This window comes from Oenanthe melanoleuca, chromosome 1 (assembly GCF_029582105.1).
Source record: "Oenanthe melanoleuca isolate GR-GAL-2019-014 chromosome 1, OMel1.0, whole genome shotgun sequence".
NCBI classification, from domain to species: Eukaryota; Metazoa; Chordata; class Aves; order Passeriformes; family Muscicapidae; genus Oenanthe; species Oenanthe melanoleuca.
This window is the reverse complement of record NC_079333.1, coordinates 17,070,703-17,094,022: the sequence shown is the minus strand read 5'-3', so window position 1 is coordinate 17,094,022 and position 23,320 is coordinate 17,070,703. Positions and strand designations below refer to the sequence as shown.

The following is a 23,320-nucleotide window of genomic DNA, read 5'->3' as shown; positions in this document are numbered from 1 at the left end:
TAAACCCCAAGGCATCAATAGCACAATGCCTCAAAGCATATTCTGAATTTTTTGGTGCTGAAGCAAACTGCTCAACTGATAATGAAATGAACACAATAACTCTGAGATTTACCACTGCTTTAGTGAGCCACAACAAAACTTACATTGTTTCACCTCATCCTGAATATAAGCAAGAAAATAAAATGCTTCTTTCAAAACTAGCTTCACTTCCAATCACTAGATACATGACAAAAATAAACCAAAGGTATTTTCCTCAGCTTTACCCTCAAAGGATAAAAAGAGGAACAATTAGGGCACTCACCATGACCATGAACAGGCAGACACAGTCCCCACACTCCAACCAAGATTAAACAAAATATATTGTAACTGATCACCACTGGACTTTTTTTTCCTTTAAATATCAGGCTTATCAGTAGTCCCTGGCTTTTTAAATTACAATAGCCTTATATTTCCTTATAGAACATCCTGGTTGTGCTGTAAAACATAGCTGAAATTCAGTTTCAAAATTCAATAAGCAAATAACACATGCAGATAGATTATTCTGAAGTAAAACTGAATCAAAACAAGTGCTGCTTGATTAAAAAATTAGTTTTTAATAATTTAATACAGTGTAAAAAACCTAAAGCAGATTGTTAGCTCAATTACTCTGAAGAAGCATTTAACCAGTACAGTATTTGTTCTCTCATGTAAAGGTTTAGCTACATATGGGTAAATCAGGAGCTGGCCATCCTGCTATGAGGGGGATCCCTGCAGTATGAGGTGCTTGTTCTGCATGCAGAGATAACCTTTTCAAACATGTACAAGATCCTTTGGAATTTAATCAGTGCCTATTCAGGGACAACTCACAGGCTGGACTAGAGTCTCTGTAACATGAGCCAGCTGCTTTCAAAGAAAACTGCAGTCAACTATGATACTACAGTAGCTCAGTCAAAGAAATCTGGGAGTTTTCACTCCTGTCTTAGGATCTGGTGACACAATCTCCCCTTTCCATGTACTCTCTTCTTTCCTTATCCCAGAGTACAGGCGATACTGGAGATGTCTCAGGAAAACAAATAGAACTGTGCTGTCTCCCTAGGCTTGCCATGTTGCAATGAGGAATGTGCAAGCCACCTCCATCCCATTTCTCAAACACTGATGATTTCTGATGCACAGCTTTAGCATGAACAGATGTTTTAATGCCCTGCAAGCAACCAGTGCTTTCAAAGTCCATCTAAGCAACAAGAGTACAATGCCCACTGCCAAATAACATGTCCTTGGCTTGTCACTTCTTTCTTGAAGAAGAAAGTCTGGAGCTTTGTATCACATATGTGCAGTGTGCTGTGTTCAGGACTGAGATTGATTTGGTATTGTCTGAAAAGATACTTCAGATCACTCCAAAATGTACTTCAAAATCCTCTGGAGCTCCTTCCTTCCTGCCTCCATACACCAAATAAAATGTTTCACTGTCTGCTTTCCTCAAGGTCATGCAAAGGCTCGGCCATTGTCCCAGCAGCTTTGGATTCCGTTTCACAATGATGCACAGTTGATACAAAGAGGTTGAACACCTCCTGTTGCCATAAAGACTTCTTGCCTAGCTTGTGGTCCCTTTTGTCTCTGCTGTCCATTTCCCAAGCTGGGCCAGGGCCTGCACTGCCACACTTAAGTTGTATGGGAGATGAACCCAGAGACCTTTCCTCACAGCCAGGTGCCTTATCCCCAACACTGTCTTTTTTGTGTGTCTCCCCAGTCAGCATTGAAAATACATAAGGCTAACTAAAGGAGAAAGTTGTACCCCAAGAGTTTTGTTACATTCCCTTTTTAGGGGTTTCTCCACAAACCTTCTGGTCGGAAGGGAAGATGCTGGTAGAGGAATGCATCACACAGTGATGCTCTTACACATTTCTCCTGGAAAGATGGGACAGTGGGGCAAACACCACAAAAGTTTTAATAGTTAAGCACCAGGAGTTTGCATATTTCTATTTCTAAAGGCATCCTCAGTAACCAACCAAACAAACAAACAAAATATTGTTGGCAAAATGCAAAGTGGCTGCAATGTTTGCTCAACACCCAACACAGCCCAAAAATAATGGGTCAGGAAGACAGACTATACACTGGTAGCAACATCACATAAGGGATCCCATAACTCCTGAGTTCCCATTTTTAGACAAAAAGCTAATGGCCTTAAAAAAAAACCCCAACCTAAACCAAATTCCACCTTCTGCATTCACATTTGCACTTAAACCTTGGTTAAAAAGTCACATGGGCAAAGTCATGCATAAGAGGAAACACAGAGAGGTTCAACTGTAATGCTGGGCATGAAACACACACATGGACCCAGCTGGCTCCTCTCAGTAACTGCCCTTTACAGGATCATTCATAGCAAGACAAAATCTTCCAGCTAACCAGCAGCTCCTCACCAAGATCATCAGGCAATCTCAGGTCACAGAGCAACATGTCAGACAGGATATCAGGTTGTTTCTTAGGAAAGGTTTAACATATTGCAACCATGAGAACCTCAGGCACAGCAGATTTGTTACTTCTGCTCTGAGATGGATGTCCTCGTGGATACAGCTGAGCAGAGCAACCCAGACTGCCAGTCAGGAGCTGGGGAAGTACCTGGCCTTGGTGTGGGACTCCCAGGGTATTTACATACAGCTTCCAGTGTGGCATCACTCAGACTATTTACCCCTCATTTCTCTGCACTCCTAGGAAAGGATCCAATTTAGATTGGACTGGGGTAGAGAGAAAAGGATGTGTCACTGGGGACATAAAGCTAGCAGACTGTTCCTAATTTCATCACTCTGCAGAAGGGAAATTGGTGAGGGAGATGGAAAGGAAGCATGCTTCAGTGAACAAATCTGAAGATTTCGAAAGTAACCAGATGGGAATGGATGGAGGAGTTTATTTATATATAAACCAACTTTGCAAGGTTGAAAGCATTTTTGAAGAAATAAGTACTCGCCTAAAAATACTTCATCTTTGGCTGCTAACAATAAACTCTAAGAAAAAGGAGCAGAGAACTTCTTACAGCTTCAAAAGAATGTTGAACCAAACCTTTAAAGCTGGGTGTCACAATTTTGGAGGAGTCTGTCCCATTTTTGGCCTACACTTATTCCAGACAAGTGCACTGCTGGATCATTCTAGACATGTCCCTCTGAATCAGGAAAACTGTAAGCATAAAAGAGAGCTGGCATAAATCCTGACAGCAACTAACACTTTTGGCACTGCTGAAATCCATAGCATAAGTGATTTCTAGATTTCTTTATTCAGATTTTTATGTTTTGTTTACACCATCACTAAATAAATCCTACTGGTCGCCATGAGCACGAAGCTCTTCCTGGAAAATCTGCTGAGGATCACAGCAGCTCTTCATTAGATTGCCTGTTTTAAACAGGCCTCCTTACCAGCCCTTACATTTAGGATCACTTCCTACAGCAAAGCCATGCTTTCAGTTTGTAAAGCTCCAAATTCCTACTGTTTGTGCAGGATATTAACCTTATCCTGAAGTTAAGAAAACTCCAGCTGAAGTTCCACAAGGTTGGGAGGAAAAGGTTTTTTTTCTATATTTAGTTGCATGTGCTAGCACAAATACCACAGCACAGATATTTTGGCCACACTACCTACCACTACTAATAAAAATCTCTTGTTTTTTATAGATAAATATGGGGTGAGAGGGACAATGAAAGCTGGAAATTGGTTCAGGTAAACCTTGCCATTCCATCTTCTATGTAAGATGAGGATAATCATTGCACTTTATTCAAAAGTGAGAGTACCATTCCACACACAGCCTGTTTTATCCCAGAGGTGGGAAAGACTCCAGTAATAGATCCAAATAGCACACAAGGAAAGCTTCCTAATTTCAATGAAAGACAGATTTCACCAGAGAAAAGCAAATGGTAGGCACTGTCAGTTGGAATCAGTGGTAAAAGAGGTGAAGAGGTGGAGAAGAAGAGGACAGTGAAAGCCTAAAATGAACCACTAGGGAAATAGAAAAAGATCAAAGGATGTAGAATTGAGACTAAAGAGGAGTGCTAAAATGAAGACAACACAACAGGTGATGAAGACCAACTCCAAACCCTTTATTGTGTCATTGCTCCCAGTAAGTACACCAAAAGTGAAATAAACAGCACAGAAAATACACAGTACAGAAAAATATATACACATTTAAGGGTATTTTTAGGTATGAATGAAATAACACAAAAAGCCATATAGAACCACATGCTAAATGAAGAACTTTCTCCAGATTATGCAGAGCAAAAGGCAGCTACTTTCAGATAAGGAGTACTGGAGTGCCTGATGTTGAGATGTGAGGGTGCTCAGAACTAAGACAGCCCAAAAGTCTCTGCTTGTAGAACATGCAATTGACAACCTGACACGATGCAGATAATTAAAAATCGACTATTGCAGAGCTATTTTTTGTGCTGGTGACAGCTACTCCCTGCACTAAATGAGAGAGCCTGTGGGGAAAGGGAAAAAAAGTCCAATAGCTCAGTGGATATGGCACACAACATGAATATGAAAACAGCAGAGTTCATTACAGAACTGGTAATATCAAGATGCCTAAAAGTCAAACCCCTTACACAGGTATTTCTTTGCATGGATTAAGTACAAAAATCTCCAGGTTATTTACAGTAAAGAGATATATGTTTTAAACAAAAATTTAAACAGACATCAATTTATTTTCTAGTTCTATTAGCCACTATTCATTACCATTTGGAAAAATACTGCCACAGAAGAAGATAGAATGCAACCCAGAGTTCAGCTGCACTTAGCTTAGAATAGCATATTGAAACAGTACATTTTTCCAGTGGGAAAAAAAAAAAAAAAAAAAAAATCAATATTTATATACTCTGGATTCTGTCTCATAAATGCTAAAGATGAATTTGCCATTTTCTGCAGACATGTACCTACCTTATTGCTGCCTTACTCTGGTAAGCAGCTTAATGTTTTTCCCTCCTATTCCACCATTTGACAAAGTCAAACTGATATTTATCAATTTACTTATTAACATGCTTGGCATTTCCTACTAGAATTTGTTTACTTGAGCACTTTCTGGTAGAAAAGGAGGAAGAAAACCCAAAAAACAAAACCCCTCCCAACATTTACTTACCCCTTCCCCATGACCAAGAGATTTAAAGGGAAAGAACCCATGTCTACAAATTTACTTTGGCACTAAAAGTTTTTAACTCATTACACTGACAGTTTCTTTCCCAACTGAGTTTGCAAAACTCCAACAAACCCCCTTGATTTAGCAGCTCTGATAACACTTTTTTTGTTGCTGACCTTTCTAAGCAAAAACTGCATGTGTTGTGTATAAAGCTGGCAGTCACCCCCATAATTTAGCTCACTTAATAGAACACAGAGCACAGGAAACAGAGCCCTACAAACTGAGGTTCACTGTTTCTGCTTGCCACCACTTAGTTTGTGAATTACTGAAAGCATGCTGGTGTATTTGTCCAATTCTTCCTTCTGCAGATTTACAAGTGCTTCTTTTTCTGCCAAGCATCCTTCCAATTGGGATATTTGAACTTCCAGAGAAGATACCTGCAGAAACAAATAAAATATTATAGTTTCCTCCATTACCAACTGAAAAACACACAATATAGTGAAAGCTGAATGGCCTGGTAGTGAACTTAAGCAAGTAACTAAAAGTCAGTTATAAAATTACAAGCTTGTTTCAGGAATCTCCCTCAGCTGTACAGTCAGTGCACATGAATGGTTATAGCTACTGCCACACTGTAAAATGCTGGATACCATGGGAAAGCACCAATCCCTTTATTATCATTGTGCTACCATCTACATTTCATTTCAAACACCCCACCAGTAAATATTTACTGAGAAAAAAAAATTGCTGTATACTGGATAATATTGCCTGAGGAGATTAAACTTTTGCATCCAGGAAATGGAAATACAGTAAAGTGTCTGTCAGACTGCACATTTTGCATTTGTTGATCAGTTTGCAAGTAAAATGAATCTCTGCCTTGTGATTTTAGAGGGAGCCTTACCTGCAGTCAAGGGCACGTAGGCTGCACTGAAGCTTGGGACATTTAGTTTGAGGGGGTTTTTTTTGTTTTGTTTGTTTGTTTTTGGTTGGGTGTTTTTTCTGTTTTTTGTTTTGTTAACATTATCCTGTTAACTTGATACAGCCAAAGTCCCTCTTTTGAAAAAAAGACACTTTTTCTTGGAGAAATTTTTTTTTTTTTGTTAGAATTTCAGTGAACAAAAGAATTCCAGGTGCATTTTGGTGCATAGATATGAACCTTAATTCAATGCAAGAAAGGGAAGGAAAGGCAAGCTGACCTACATTTTCAATAGTCAAAACTACTGAAAAGGAATTTGTTACACTCTGTTATTTAACATTATGTCTGTTATTTAACAGGTTTGGCAGGTTTTTTCCCCTTCCCAATATTACATACACACACCATGCCTCACAGAGGCTCATTAGAACTTGGTCTCGACTTAAAACTCAAGAAGTATACAAATAAAGCTGAGAAAATTTATTCTTGTCCACTACTACATCAGTTACTCTAGGGTCTTTAGGTACTTAACCACCAAAATACTGATTTACCAACTCTATTAATTAAACAGATACCTAAAACTCCAGTCTCAGGAATGGAGGTGCAAGTAATTCCTTACCTTGACACTCAATTCTTCCCTTGCTTGCTGTGTTTCACTTAATTCCTTTCTAAGAATATTGATGGTTTGTTCCATATCTGATTTTTCTTTCTGTTGAGTTTTTATTTTTTCTTCTAGAACATTTATATTCTGTTGCAAGGCTTAAGAAAACAAACACATTAAAAGATTGGATGCCAACTTAGAAAACAGATACTGCATTGGTCTGGGAAACAAGGGGCTTTTTTTTTTTTTTCCTAGACTTAACATGGCTGCTAATTGAATTACTGAGTAGTGCCACCTACTGCTAAATTTTAGTTGTTGCTTCCAGTCATTTGCAGAGAGAGTTAAATTAAACTTTTCTAATTTCCAGCTCCTACAGGAAATAGTTCTAATGGACATGTTGCAAGAAGATCCTGAAGGGACATGCTATGAAGAGATTCAGGGAAGTCTGGGAAATCAACTTCATGCATACTTTCTAAAAAATTAAAATTTGTATTTGTTTCATTCAACAATTAAATTATGTATCTGTGGCCAATTTTTAAGGCTTACAAGTTCTCAGTAAGATATAGCAGTTTATCTAGAGCCCATAATAACAACATCTAATTAATACAGTTAGTTCTCTAGATTCAGTGACCTTTAGGTAGGTGACTTACTTTCTATTGTGCCATCTCTCTCCTGTAGCTTTTGCTGTAATTCATTTCTGTGATCTTCACTTTCTCTTAATTGTGCAGCAGTCCTAAAAGTGCAGAGAAATAAATTTTAATGATTAAAATGAGATATGCCACCATTTCCCTGTCCTAAGAAGTTAAAATGATTTTTGCATTATTTCCAATTGCTGTCAAGAGCTTCAAATCATCAAATCTATGAATGCTGATGGTGTGAGCAGAGATAGATCTTATTTCCTTCCTACCACCATGACACAGTCACTGCCCTTCTCTGATCATGCTAGGAACTACTGAAAAGGCTGGAGCACAAAGTCCACAGCCACAAATAATTCAAAATACTGTGCAGAACTAAAATTGTCATTCAATACAGGCAAAAATTCCCTGCCATTAGTGATTAAAGATGCTGAGGTTTTAGTTCTTACAATGCTCCTGAAGAGACAATCAGTCAGTAAAACCTGTTTCAGGTATTATCCCTACAAAAACATCTATACACAAAAAACACCGTTCTGAACATCTCCTGGATTGTCACACAATACTCAAAAGCAACCACACCATAAGACAGTGCCCCAGCTCGGGTACAGGCCTGCCTCAGTTCTCACTAGTTCAGGTAATGCTGTTTCCACACCCATTAAATACAGAGGTACTGGCATCTACAGCTCTAAAACACACTTTACACTCTCTGAAGCTAATCTACTTTTTCCATTACCAGCCTAATTTCTAAGGCATATTCTGCTTGCCACTTGCCTTGCCTAGATGGCATTTGCTGTCACTTTTGTTTACTTGTTTATCCACTTCCTATCTGCCAGTTTCTAAGCTGCACCTCTAGCAAGAGTGAGAGACGTATTTCCACAGTCTCCATTCCTGTGGCAGCTCAAGAGTATCTATAAAATAAACTGCTCCTCCAGACTGGCATTAACAAGGGTCAGTTTTCATCAGAATATCTCCCCAATTACCCTGAGCTGCATATTGCACCATTAGATGTAAGTAGCCAAATTTATTCAGTAGCAAACTAATGTATCAGTATGAAAATTTTCCATGTGAATCAGAACTCAAGGCAGTGATTTGGACTGCTCTGATAACTGACAAGGCAAGAGCCTGGAAGGGTGAAGTGAACTTTGCAAGTTAAACCAAGAATAGCATTTTATTTCTCAACTGAATACAAGGCCTGCCTATGAACATATTTTAAAGACATTTCCTGAAAAGTTATGCATTAAATAAAATTTATCAAGGAAAAGCCCTATATTTCCTTAGTAACATTGGTGAAAGGTATATGAGACCTCTATTTTAAGCCATCAAAAAGGAAAAACTACAATTATTCCTCAAGAAGACATAGGTAATGCTAGTTTTATAGCTGGAAAAGATGTTTTATATACCACAGACAGAATATCACCCATCATGGCTTCTAATACAGCTTTCAAACATGTTCATTTAGTAGGGTTGGTTAATTTGGGTTTTTTTTCCCTAATTGACAACATTAAGAGAACACTTGCAGACTAAAAGAGAATACACATAAATCTTTGGGTGATAAAAGCATTTAAGAATTCAACAACAACCAAAATGACACCTCCACGCTGTCCCAAGTGCACCTTAGAATTGGGTCATCATCTTTCTCTTCCTGTTATCATCTTTCTATTTGTGTTATAAAGTCTGTCAATATTTCCTCACCACCTCCAACCAATTAAGGAGCAGATAAAACAAACCACCAAAGTCAGTACTACAAATTCTCATCCAACACATCCAATCCTGAAGCATCTTTGGCTTCCTCTAACTTCACTTCTCAGATGTTACTTAAAGCACATTTGAAAAACTGAGACTAAAGTGCTATTTAGTTTTACTGTTTGACTTGCTTTAAAAGGACTCAACAGAACTTACCTGTCATTCTGCTGCTTGAGTGATTCATTTAGTTTTGTCATTGCTTCCACTTGTTTATTTAGTGAATTGCATGTAATCTGTAGATCTTTATATTGTCTTTCAGTTGTTTCATACCTACAAATGAAATGTAATTGCTTTTGAAGAGAGCTTTAATAGTCTGCCAAATAAAAATACTTGGCATGAGCTGTGCAATCATCCTACTCAAGAAACAATCAAGGTGTTTTTGGAAGGGGGGGGGTGTTCAGTTGAGTGGTTTTTGGTGACAGCTGGCTGTTAGTGTGTTAGATTTTTTGAGTTTGTTTTTTTTTTAAATGAACATACTTAGAATCCTAGACTCATTTATATTGGAAAAGATGCTTTAGATCATTGAGTCAAACCATTAATCCAGTACTGCCAAGGCCACCACTAAATCATGTCCCTAAATGCCCCATCTACATGTCTTTTAGATTCCCTAGGGATGGTGACTCAGCCACTTCCCTGGGAGGCCCGTTCCAGTGCTTGACTTGGAAGAAAACAGACAAATCAGCCAAGCTTCAGAAGATCCCTTAAATATCCTGAATCATCATTGATCAGGAAGTGACCTCCTTCCAGCAGAAAACTTTTAGGAATTGACAAAACTATAAATACCTTTAGAAATTTGCAAAGAGATAACCTATAACAGTTTGTGTATGTCGTCAACTTTTAAGGAACCCTTTAAACTAGTCTGTGACCTTCTATCACCTTGTCTTGTGATACTAAAACTGAACATACTGAAGACAATGCAGTTTGTAATTAATACAGGCTTATGAGGCAAATTTCATGTTCTAAGCAAACATTTTCCTACCTTCCTACCAAAAGGCAAATTCTATCCCCTGATGTTAATTGATTGTTTTTAAGAAACAGCATATTTGATGCATGAAGGTTGTTTAAAAAACTAAGTTTTTGTTTTAGAAACACATTGTAAGGATTAGAAAGTTTTGGTCCTATTTTGGAGAATTTAAAACTGTTAGATACTAGACTGAGGCTGATTTATTTCCAATGAATTAGGCAATACATATTCACAAAGTGTATGACTGCATACAATTCAAGCAAAAATGGAGAATCTAGTAATGGAAAAAAGTTTTATACATTTTCCTCCCTCAATGACTCCTTTATTGGCAGCAATATGCTTTCAAAATTGTCTAATAATGCTTGTTCCTGTTACTAAGCAAGAAACTTGATCTCAATGTTATCAGTTCCTTTGCCTTGCTGACACCTAGTGACCAGACCAGCTCACGTGAGTTGAGAAGTTAAAGCTCTTTTAAGCCTTTATTCTTTCAAAGCACATTCTAATTTCAAATATATTCTGTCTTTATGTATTTTGTGTATCTCACATATTCTTTTTAGCTAAAGATGCCAAAGAAGTAACACTTATAAATAATTCAGGACACACCATGTGCCTCCTTCCTCCATACCTCATTTTTACCTAATTTAAGTCAAATTTGGTACAGACTTGAGCAACAATGCCAAGTTCAACATTATGCAAACATACTGACATTGGCTGTTTCTCCAGAATTTCATGTCATCAAGATAAGATCATAAGATCAAAGAGAGACACTGAGAGCATGGTATAATGCTAACAGAAACTAAGCATCTGTGTCTTAGAGAACAATGCTCCCTTTTTATACAAAGCTTGTGCTATTACCTGAACTGGACTTTCAGCACCTACAATTCAGTTCTCATTCCTCTGAAAGCTGAATGTTCATATATTAACAAAATTTAACTATGTTAAATGTAACATAAATTTGAGTTCCTGAATGACTTAAGTTAACCTTATTGACATGCATACAGAAGAAAAAAAAAAGAACTTTTCACTTAAAAGCATGACACAGCATGTAATGTTGCTCTTCTAATGAGCCTAGCCCAGTAAAGGATATCATAACTCTTTTCAGATGAAATACTTGTTTAGAGATCCTACTTGTCTTACCTCTGAAGAAGATCAAGAGAGGATTTTTTTAGTACTTCATGCTCTTCAGCAACTGCCTGCAATTTCCTGTTGTGCTGAAAGAGCTGTTCAATATCAGCCCGTGCTCTTTCAGATTCCACCTGTTGAGCTTTCAGCAAATCGTTAAGCTCTTCATTTTTTCGTTCTGCATCCTTCAGCATTGCAGCAAGAGTTCTTGCCTTTGAGTGGAAAGATACCCCCAAAATAAAAATTAAAAAAAAAACCAAAACAAACAAACAAAAAAACGCCCAAAACAAAAGCCACGTACGTTAAAGGGAATTATGTTTCTCAAGTTCTATTAGGCATGCTTGAGGCCATAGATGTAACAGCAAAATGTCACCATCTACATTAAGAGAAAAAATTCTCTCACCTAATATTAACTACAAATTAATTGGTTCACTAAATTCCTTTAGCTCCATTTATATACAATGTGAGAGAAGAGGGGAGAACAAAGTAAAAGATGATACATTTAAGCTGTGGATTTAGTAACCTGTATCACAATCTTTAATATAACCTTTAAAGAACAGAAATTATTCTCACTTTTCAACATGCAGCTCAAATACAGACTCCACAAAAGCAAGCTTTATTTGAAGGTTCCTCTCTGACCAGTGAATCAAAAGGCACAAACAGGAAACAGTTCTTTATATACCAGCAAATTCTATCAAAAATTCTAGTAAGTGGGTTTATTAATTTTTAATATTGCTGAATAAACACTAATGGTTAACAAACAATAATGAGCAGAGTAGGTTGGTTTAGTTGACTTCCTGTAAGGGAAAGGACATTAAAGAAAACTGTGCCAAAGAACGATCCAAAGGAAATCAGGATGTTCATGGTGAAAATTAAGACTGCCCTGACTTGCAAGCACAGTTTAGAGATAAGCAGTATAGTTTCCACATGCAATCACAGCTAAACTACCCAGACAATCATTACTCAGTCCCACCTTGAAGCTCCTCTACTTACTTCAGACTCAGCCTGGGCTCTCTGACACCGGTACTGAGCCATCAGCCTCTCAGCCTGAGCCAGAGCTACTGCCTTCACTTCCAGAAGATCCTGCAGCCTCGTTTCTTTGGACTGTAAATAGGGAGAACATTGCTCATTAACATTTTCTGAAAGTACCAACTGCAGTGTCCCCATGCACATTGGGTTGTACTCACTGCTAACGCTGACAGCTTCTGCTCATAGACATCCATTATGTCAGATATCCTCACATCAGCCAAAGGCTCCTTCATCTGTGGAAACATTTTCCAATTACTGCTACTGGAAATTTCTATTTACATACATAGGTAACGTGTGCCTAGAGCTCAGTAGTTTTGTCAACTCCACCTGCCACTAGGCTTTTTGAATTCTGATTTTTATATCTGAGGCTCTCAACTCAAAGATATCCACCTGACCCTTGAGAAAAGTTTGTAAGTAATTGAACTGGTTAGGCTTAATAGGAGTCATCTGCAGAAGACCATCAGTCCAGCACTATAAAAAGGTAAAATCACCATTTAAAAATCATTCCCCTTGGCCTCCTGTGCTGGAGAATTAGTAGGGCCCTCATAGAACACGTAAAATAATCTGCCCTAACATTAACAGCACAAAATGCACATGGTTAAAACCCCTTGTTCATACTCTGTGTCCTCTCAACATACAGATTAAGAGAAAAGGCCCAGGAAAGTTTCTCTAGGATACTGGAAAGGATACTATTGAGGACCTACAGAATGTACTGTGTCAACCCAGTGACTTACTAGTGACATGTATGGCACAACAAGTCCTAAGTGTTTATTAAAGTATATGCCTGAGTCAAGTGAGAATGCTACTTAGTGATTTCAGGATATTTTCTCTTAGGCAGTGCTGCTATAACACCAGTTCTGAGCAGCTGTTCACAGATGATGAATAACCAAATGCAAACTATGCCAGATGTTCATACATTGAACACCTACAGAAAAGCCACCATCTCTGCACCATCCTGAACCACTACGTAACAATCCTTTTCACAAATGAACAGGAGACCCTGTGGAGCTCCAGTTCTCAGCTCATTTTTCTGTCCCTAAAGTATGAAACATGTAGTTTATTTTCCTACTTGCAAACTTAAAATATCTAAAGAATATAGAAACGACTCTAAGAAAAGCTCTAAGAATGAAATTCCCTTCACTCTCTCTGAAAAATGATACTATGAAAGGTGTTTTCTCAATTATGTTTTTACAAGCATTTGAGCTTCACACAATATACAGACACAACTCAAGTACTGGATATTTTAAGTAAATGTGTATATTGATTCTGAATTACTAATTAGAAGGTCTAAGAAAAGAATCACTCAACAATTCATCAATAACTTTTTCCCCTAAAAAAGAAAAATCGAAGCAGGTTTTTTACTTTTTATTCTGTCACATTGCTGGAAGCTGCTGCATTAGTTTTGTGTAGGTACCTGTATTAATATAAATTAATATAAACACAGCAATGCACCCACAGACCATGACACGCAGTCCTGAAAAGGATGATCTATGGGAGCATCCAGTGGCAGAGCAAAAAGTAAGCCAAGGAAGACTCACCTGACCTTTTTCACTGTTATTCTGGCAGCTGACAGGAACTGGTAGCTAAGTTTCACTTTTATCAGTTACAACAAAGAGATAAGAGTCACAAAGCAAGGGCTGGAGGCAATACTACTAATACAGATATCAAACTGTTATCAAGAAACTTTCTATACCTTTTCCCAATTTGCATCCTGTTCTTTTAAGCCAAAAGAAAACAGAATCAATAACTCATCTCTCAGTCTAAAGCAGCTACAAAGCAGCTAGCTTGCTTTGAATAGAAAAGGGAAAGAGGAGATATATTCAGTATCTGCCAGGATGGCCCACAAAAGCAGCACACAGTATGTGGTGCCTGGTTGTGTCTCTCATTCACAATGCAAGTCGCTGCAGAGGGAGGAAAAACTTCCTTCTCAAATAATAACAGTACCTTTCCAAGAAGGCCACAAAAACTGACTGCAAGTGCTAGAGTCAGCTACAGCCAACAAAAGGAGAATGTCAGGATGTGTGTTTAGGCACACAAGAGATGCACCACAATTTCCTAAAGCAGCCCTACCTTCAGGTGCAGCTCAACACAGCATCTCTGAATTCTGCTCAGGGTCTCAGTAAAAAGTATGTTCCAAATAGACAGGAATCTAAACCAAACCTAACTGTTATACACATGGTAGTCTGACACTTGGATTTTAATTTCCATTCCTCACAGTAAAAAACAAGTGTCAAATGTTTTGCAAGAGTATATAAATTCTACTAACCTCTAGTCCAGAATGAAGTTTTTTTATTAATTCCTCAATATTTGAAGCTTTGGATTCATTATTTGAAGGACAGGATGAAGAACACCTCACTGAAGTAGTGTTGATCACAGGTGACTGCATTTGGATTCTCTTAGCTGTGTGCTGCATTTCTTGCTGTCTGTAGGCATTATTTGCTGCAATGCTTTCACCCAGCCTGTACAAACATGAGGCTATTAACACAGCCTGCTACAATTAACATTGCAAGTACTGAAGAAAACAATTTCATAATAAAATTTACAGTCACATTGGAATTAGCACACATTACAAAGATGTGTGCTGGGCATGTACTCAAACTGGCCAGAGACAGAGGGGGAAAAAAAAAGTATCATGGCTAACCTTCAGAGACAAATGCAGAATCTCATCAGAAAGGGCATAGTACTCAGCTCTTTTTTGAGCAACAGATCATGTCTCTTATGAACCTGAGAAACAGGTTATTTCACCTATTATTCTTCAGCTTAACTAGGCCACTGTCTCAAAGAAGATTGAGAAAGTATTTAGTAAAAATTTTTATTTGGCATAAAAATAAGATTGAATCAAGAAAAGGCAGAATGCAACCAATAAACCTCATTTTTTCCTTGTCTGCAATTCTATTTTACAATACTGTATTGCATACAGTACATTTTTTAAGTTTTAACCAAAACTGAAGTATGCAGATAAAAGTGTAATCTGTTTAAATTTGTATAGAGAATTCAAAAGCTTAGAAAAAAGTAATTTCAGCAGCTATATTCTAGTGTTTGTTGTAATTTGTGGCTGGTATTTTCAAGGCAGGTACCAATAATGTGTTTTGAACATGAATGATAAACCAAAGGAGCTGATTTTAGAGACAGCAGTTATAAATTTTTTGTTCTTGATAAATTCCTTAATTATTAAGCTATCCCAACCACTTCACTGAAGTGCTGTCTCAATTGCTTCCTAAGTGAGCATAGCCTATTTTTAACTTGCATTTATAAACATGTTATTTGGCTGTTCCATTGTACAATTGCAGACATATTTGATTGTACAGATCCTTCATTCTTTAAGCCACACTATTCATTACTGGCCATTACAAAAATGTTTCTTATATCCACAAACCCATAAATTATAGAATAATTAAGGTTGAAAGGGACTCATCTACAGACCACCTAGTTCAACTCCCCTGCTATTAGCAAGTTGCCCAGGACTCTGCCTTGTAGTTTTGACTCTCTCAAAGGATGAAGACTCCACAATTTCTCTGGGCAACATTTTCCAGTTTGACCTTCCTACCCAGTAAAAGGGTTTCTTTTTTTGTAAAAAAAGTTTCATGCAAAAAATCTAAAAAGGTTTTTTCTTATATTTCAGTTTGTGACTACATCTATCTTGTCAGTGGGTACCACTGAGAAGCCTGGCTCCATCTCTTTTGTTCCTTTCTATCAGACATTTCAACACACTGATAAGAACCCTGCAAGTCTTCCCAGAAGTAAACAAGCTCAGCTCTTGCAGTCTCAGCTTGTGTAATACATGCTCATACCTCAAACTCCCCCCTAGACTCACTCAAAGATGTATCTCTCTTGCCTTGTCTCTTGCCTGGAGAGCCCAGGCCTGGACACAACACTATAGGTGTGGTTTCATCACAGCTGAGCAGAGGGGAATGATCACCTCCTTTGCCCTGTCATCAGGACTCTTCCAAGTGCAGTTCAGAGTGCAACTGATCATCTTTGCCATTCTTGAAGCCAGAAGTTACAGAAGTTTGTTTTCATCTAGTCTTCAGGAACCTCTCTCAATCAACATGAATTTTCCCAGACATTCTGGAGTGGCTTTGGAATGACAACAGGGAGCTCCCTAAGTACTCAAGGGCACATCCTGTCATGTGTTCTCTGTACACCCAGTTATTTTAAATGTTCCATAACCTGACCCTGTGCCACCCAGAGTATGTCTTGTCTCCTCTAGGCTTTCCCACTGCTCTCAGGCACATTGCTCTGCCTCTGGGAATCCTTATCAGTGAAGACCAAGCAAGGCAGTCAGTATGTCAACCTTTTCCATGCCCTTTGTCAACAGGTCCCCTGCCCCACTCAGCAGAAAGGCACACATTTTCATGTCTGGCTTTTGCTGCAGATGCAATGGTGTTTCTTGTTGCCTTGACATCCGTCAGATTCAACTCTTTAAAATCTTTTTTAATGTATTTTATTGCATCTACAGAAATAAGGACTCCATCAAACAGCTTCTCAATACTTTTTCCATAGTTTAAACCAGCTTAAATACTACCTGAACTGCCATCTACCTGTGTCTTATCCTAGTCTGTTCTTGGAAGCTACTGCAAAACAGTGAGCAAAGCTTTAGGAACTGAAGAATGACACATCTGACAGAGTTCATTAGAGAGAAATCTGACAGTCAGAATATTAGATGCACCCTAAGTTCCAAGCACAGACTTCAGACAAATAAGCATTTAGGGACAGGAGTCAATTGTTCCTCTGCTGTCTAGGATCTGACATGAAATGAGCACCATCAGCATTACAATGGCTTCCTCTGGCCTCCAGGATCACTGCTGTCTCATAAGAGCACATACAGCAGAAACAAGACAGTTTTTCTATAGCTTCTTGTCTCTGATGGGCTGAAAATAGTACTCCAAAAAACATGAATATCACTAAGCCCATAAAAACGTCAAATCTAACCAGAGTATCACAAAAATACTTACACTATGGCAGGAAAATCTGGTAAGGGTGCAGCCTCAAACAGAATTTTAAGTCCCACTTGGACTCGCTCCCCATCGTTTGATGTTAAAGCAAATGTCAAAGGTGTAATCAAGCGCTGATCCTAAAAAAGAAATTAGTTTGGTCAAAAGAAGACACAGCAGATAACAACAACAACAACAACAAAACCCCATGAAACACGAACTACCAAAACATCACAGTACCAAGGCCCATGAGAACAGAAATGTTTCACTCAAAACTTAAGTTACCTTCCTAAAGTTTGCCCTTCTAAGTTTCTGATCCTGAAGTCCATGGAAGACAAGTGATTTTAAAAATAGTTTATACTTCTGAGTATTTGAAATAATGTTTTACATTAAAGGCAACACAATAGATAGAGAGGCTAGTTAATTCCTGCAAGTTTTCAAGTGCTTGATACTCAACATAAAAGGTCACTAGTTGAAGTTACAAAGATTAATCATGGACTGTAAAACTCATTGTTTGTTACCCATTAAATTACACAACTTACATTCTAGAATGAAAAAAATCTCCAAAACAGCATGTGTTTGACTCTCTGGATTGCTTTTGCACCTATAAAGTAAATTATTAAGGTACCATCTGACCAACGACTACCAGAAACTGCTTTGGCCATGCAAAGTTCCAAATTAGATGTACATATTTAATAGTAACCAACCCCACAAATAATTATATTGTTGTGGTAATTGTCTTCTAGTTTGCTACCTTTAAACAGCAGTTGAAATGCAATCTTAAAAGGATAATTCTTACCAGGCAGCTCAAATACGATTTCATATGCATTACAAAGAAATGACTGGAGTAAAAGCAAACTACTGTCATTTTGGAAGAATGAATAGTGAAACAACCTTTAGGAATTGTGCATAAGGGACTGTATTTTCCTAGAAGCTTTACCACTTCAGAGATAAGCATGCAAAACATTTATAACTAAAACTACTGTAGTGCAGTGACACTTTAGTTCACAGATACATTTCATAAAACATTTTAAACATACCTGTAATATTTTGTAGAAGCTGACCTTCATACCAGGTATATTCTCCTGCAATCTGCTCATAAGATCAAGTGTTTTCAAAATAATATCAGCAGCAAGTTTGCTTTTAAACATCCAAGTAAAGCAAATTGGGTGGGGGAAAAAAAAAAAGGTGAGATGTCAAATCAGCACTGACAAATTCAGTCAAATTAAAAAAACCTAGTTAATACTTTCACAAAGAAAATAAATATATCTAGCAAGGCAACAAGGCTAGAACCAAAGAGATCATATTGACTTCTCTGGATGTGTGCCTGAGCTTCTCCATCCAAGGATGGCAAACAATGAGGACCAAAACTGTCACTTCCAGATTGAAAGTGAGAAGGGTTTAATTAAAAGTCCAGTTATATTTCACTGAGTTTTGGCCATGTAACATATAGCTATATTGACTTTCAGCTATAACAACACTGAGCTGAAGGAATGTGTATTTAATTTTCAGTGCAACAACTGCACTCCACAGTGATGTGTGATATTTTGGAACTCTGCATAAAAACAAAATGAGAAATCAAATGCCATGAGAAGTTCTAGTAAGCTTTAACTTGGATCAGCCTTAATTACTGCATGAGGTTTAAGGTCATTGTTGCACATAAGTGGAATTCCAGCTTATGCCAAAAACATTATCTGAATGAACTGACCATCAAAATTACTTTTTATTCCACAAAAATACTAAGTTTGATTTAAAACCAATATATATGCATTTAAATGGTACTTTCAACTACCATATTTTTCCATTGCAAAAACATTGCAACTCTCACACCAGTCATGCTTAATTAGATTTTAGATAAATATGTCTGCTCACCACATTTTGGAGTCCACCAATTTTGTCCCAAAACCAGTATCAATCCCACTATAAGGAAACTGGTGTTCTATCAGACATGTGCATTGGCTGGCAGTCAGCACCTTCGAGACATGCATTTTCAGTGTGTCATCCCTGCAGAGCAGTAGGCAGAGTTAAGAATAAATTCAATATACCAATGCCTAGGTATTGGCACCAAAAGGCAACCTTTTGTAATAATAACAGACACAAAAGCTAGGGCATCAGAGCACAAGAGCCTCTAAAAATGCTTTTAATACCAAACAACATAAAACACTTAAATCATGCTTAAGTCATAAGCTAAGTCAGCTTCACTTTTCAGTTAATACACACACTTATTGGAAAGAGACAGTGAAGGGAAACCTCAACAAAATGGGTGGCATAAAGAAAGAGTGAAGAGAGTGACCAGGCAGTCCCTAATACAAGAACCAGCTACCTAGAAGTGAACTAGCAGAGACTTCTCCACAGAATTCAGCTTAGATGCAGGACTATACCCTGCAGTCTTGTCCTCCTTATTAAACTTACTGTGGACACCAAGGACTCAATGAGAGTGTAAAACTATCATTCCACATTATTTTTCCTTGTAAGTATCATATTTAGCTGGGAGCCACACTTGACTTTGCTAGGCAACAATACTACATGCATCAAGAAGATGGCTGCCCAAATTCCCCACAAAATTTCAACAAGAAAACAGTCATCTTTGTTTTTCATCTGCAAAGTGCTTCTGTTCTGTTGAATAGCCACAGCATTTTATGCTGCACCACTGTATTACAAAATAATTTCACAGCAATTAGAAAGCTACTTTAGATCTTGCAAGATGACACTCCTAAGTAAAATTAGGGCAATTATTGTCATTAGAAGCTATTAAAATGACCCAAGGTGGACATGTCTTTTAACATCTCAGAGCAATCATGGGGAGGAATAATAAATCAGCTGCCAATAAGCACATAAAAAGGATATTTGTCAGGACATTAATAGCCTTGACCATTCTTTCACACTTTTTCTTCACTAATAGCTCATCCACAATCTGTTCTGGCATCTGAAGATGATCAAGAAGAACAGGCAGCAAAAGATCCATAAAGTGTTCAGGTGATTTGCCATTCTTATTGTTAATAACATCCTGTAATAAAGACATTTTATTTTATGTCAATATTTAAAAGTATAGTACAAAGAAGCCAAGCTTACTCTACCCCCTCCTGCACCAGTCTGTGTTCCTGCTTTCCCAGCCTGTTGCTATTTCAGGTTTAAGATGGCTGACCTGTATCATACTGGAGGAGGAAGTATACAGGGAACAGAAACAGCAGGAACTTCCTCTTTTCAGTAAGTCCTAGAAAGGAATTCTGATAGTTTTCTACCTACCTCATTACTTCATAAACTGCCATGTCTTCCACTTTTACAACACAGACATATTTCTAAAATACTACATGTCTTTAAAAGAACAGTTGTTTTATGAAGCACGTTTATTTCAACATAAATATTTTACAATGAACTTTATTACAGATATTTTCTGTATGCACTATTTTTCAAGTCAGATTATAACAGTTGTTTAAAAATAATTTAAAAATAAGAGCTACTAAGAAGCCCTTTAAACTCAATTATCAGTCTTGGTACCTCAAAAATCTCTTTGAATAGTTGCAATGCTAGACCTGAACAGTCTTCAGAGCCTTCCAATGGTTGGTTTGACAAGTGCACCAATGCAACAGATGGTTCAAAACTCTTTGAGCGAGTCCCAAGCCTGGTGTTCCCAGAGACTGGCAAACCAGCTGGCTGCAGTATCGCCTGCCGCAGGGTGTGACGCAGTTCCAGCACAGAGCAGAAGGCAAGCAGCAGCTCTAGGATCTGTGGGAAGTGAAGAAGAGTTCAAATGCTTTTAAATCAAGATCTTGTACAGAAAGTGCAACTCCTGTAACACAAGTCTAAGAGATACACAAGTTCTATGAAACTCCTTTTAGCACTTGAAAGTTTTCTGAGGAATAGTTTTCTTTCTTTGAAGCCAAGTCAGCAGCAGAAACACTTCATTGGACTGGTGAAAGTTTGTGACAGTATTCAATATATTGCTTTGTTTTTTTTGGCCATGACTGCTGGTTAGTGATACAGTAAGAAGTACAAACATGTATACACTCAGCGTGAAGAAAGCCATCAAAGAGAAAACATTCTGAGACAGGAACGGATGCACATCCATTCTCTGAGCATGCACAAAGAGAAAACCACCCTGGGAAGCTCCTTGTCAACATGCCTCTCTAAATAAATCCAATAAAACACAACAAAAATCTCTCAGAGAGAAATAGCACCTATTCTTAACTAGGATGTGTAACACATTCATAGAGAAAACTCCAGATCTATTTCACAGATATATTTAGCCCCAACATTTTCACATTTCATATTTTAGACTTCAGTGACAGATAGCAAATATTTCATTTGTGTAAGGAGGTAGCGAGACAAGGTTGAATGTAACAGTTTGCTGCTTAAACAGAAGCAGAATTTATTTGTTCTACATGTTTGAAATCAGCATCAGCGTTCCCTGATCACCAGTTGAAATCTGAGTAGTATTAATTCAAGGATTAGAGTAAAGTGGGATACACTGCTTTCTCAGTAGATCCCAAAATTTCTTATTAGCCAAAGCACAAAAGGTGTTTATGTTGGCTTTTTGCCTTTACATCTGTTGCCTGAAAGCAGGCACACAAACTGGCAAAAACCCCAGCATTACAAATTCAACCTGACAGCCTTTTAAATAACTAGAAAATATAAACTTGGTGAATTCTCTAGGTCATTTAAAAGTCCTGAAGTCAGTGTATTTCATTACCAACCATTGTACACAAGGAACCTATTTATAACAACAGAAAAGAAACTAGATTAGGGTTGTAACCTCTTAGCCTTTAACTGAAAAACTGTACCTTAGAAGATGAATCAGGATCCTTTCCATGAAGAAGATCTAATACTTGACCAAGGCAAGAGGTGAAGTGCTTGTATCTACAGCATGCATAGAGAAGAAAAAAAATTATAAAAAAAAGTGAAATTTCAGCACATTTAGACATTTACACCAAGTGATAAATGAAAATGCCCCTTTCTCCTTCTTACCCCCAAACATTTCAAGTACAGTGATAGTTTTGATAATTTAATTTCTATTTGGAACAGCACAAGCATTAAAAATATTCTAAGAATGAAAGCAAATTCCTTGAAATAAGCTATGATTTTTCAGCTATTCTTACTGCTTTAGATTCAAAATCAGCAATTTTTTAGATTTCTTTAGATTGAAAATCTACTAGTGGAATTTGCAGAACTACTAGTCAAGCTCTCCACAGAACCACTCTTATACCCCTCCCCCTGTAAAATAATTACTTCTTAAAACTTCAACCATACTATTCCACTTCAAGATTATATAGCATGGTAAAAGGCAGGTTAACTGCTCATCTTGTTGTCTGAGCACCAACACTGTCCAGACAAAATTTACAGAACAGGAGATTCAATTTTCCTTCAGTGACAATGAAAGAAACAGGTTTTGAGTCAGACTTCTGTGTCAAACTAGTAACCCAGCAACTCTTTAGGCTCAGAATTAGCAGTTATAATTATAATCAACTAGCAACATTCAAAAAATTCTTGGGATTTTTTTTCCTAGTATTTGGTTTCCTATTAGGAAATTAAGCCATACCTGGTAAGATAGTCTGCAATTTTGGGGTTCTTCATAAGATCCATGAGTAGATCAACAGAATATTTTCTTGTTAGAGGATCTCCATTTATAACAATATTGAATATTAACTGAAATGTCTGATGGATGTTTCGAGCATGAAAGAGCTGAAAGGAAGAAGAAAGTTATGTATAGGCACATACTTTGCTAGGTCTCTTGCTTATTAAAACTAGCTGTAATTAGAATTTTATATGGACAGTGACAATTGGCTTTATTTTATTTTTACAACTTAGGAATAGAAACAACTTCAAAGACTCACTTACTTTTTCTCCTACTTCTTCATTTAGGGTAAGGCTTGATAATACTGAAAGTGCAAACACAACCATAGTCAAACTGCTATGGGCCAAGAAACTTATTAGGGTACGATAGAAACTCTTCACATTATTCTACAGTAAAAAGGAGAAAAAAAAAAGTATTACAAACCCACCAAATTTACAGGTTTGACGTATTTATACCTAAGCCATACAAATAATGAAAAATACGAAAATAAGTTAGTAGGGTAACAGTTCTCTACGAAAGCTATTTCATTGTTCTGCTGCACAATACTGGCATTGATGCTAATGTTCTCTTTTGAACCTGTATAAGGAAAAATCAGAAAAAACACCCCAAAACAACAGAGAATCAACCAAGGAAGAAATTCCACCATTATTTTAAAGAAATATGAGGAAGTCACTTTGCTAAAGCCTATAAGAGAAAATAATCACTGAAAATTGACTCCCATCCC

General features: G+C 37.5%; 1 protein-coding gene across 1 annotated transcript in view; it reads right to left on the bottom strand.

The window, feature by feature from the left end:
• Window positions 1-4,037: 4,037 nt before the first annotated feature.
• CIP2A (cellular inhibitor of PP2A) overlaps window positions 4,038-23,320 on the bottom strand; it is a 24,470-nt gene continuing 5,187 nt past the window's right edge. The window contains exons 6-21 of the mRNA XM_056499818.1: window positions 22,860-22,982; window positions 22,561-22,703; window positions 21,806-21,881; window positions 20,523-20,750; window positions 19,872-20,031; window positions 18,897-19,038; window positions 18,065-18,164; window positions 17,046-17,164; window positions 14,357-14,549; window positions 12,249-12,323; window positions 12,055-12,165; window positions 11,077-11,273; window positions 9,132-9,245; window positions 7,248-7,330; window positions 6,616-6,755; window positions 4,038-5,523 (exon numbers count right to left, since the gene is read on the bottom strand). Of these exons, the coding sequence (XP_056355793.1) occupies window positions 5,374-5,523; window positions 6,616-6,755; window positions 7,248-7,330; window positions 9,132-9,245; window positions 11,077-11,273; window positions 12,055-12,165; window positions 12,249-12,323; window positions 14,357-14,549; window positions 17,046-17,164; window positions 18,065-18,164; window positions 18,897-19,038; window positions 19,872-20,031; window positions 20,523-20,750; window positions 21,806-21,881; window positions 22,561-22,703; window positions 22,860-22,982 (2,154 nt within the window). The 3' untranslated portion in view covers window positions 4,038-5,373. The remainder of the gene's footprint in view (window positions 5,524-6,615; window positions 6,756-7,247; window positions 7,331-9,131; window positions 9,246-11,076; window positions 11,274-12,054; window positions 12,166-12,248; window positions 12,324-14,356; window positions 14,550-17,045; window positions 17,165-18,064; window positions 18,165-18,896; window positions 19,039-19,871; window positions 20,032-20,522; window positions 20,751-21,805; window positions 21,882-22,560; window positions 22,704-22,859; window positions 22,983-23,320) is intronic.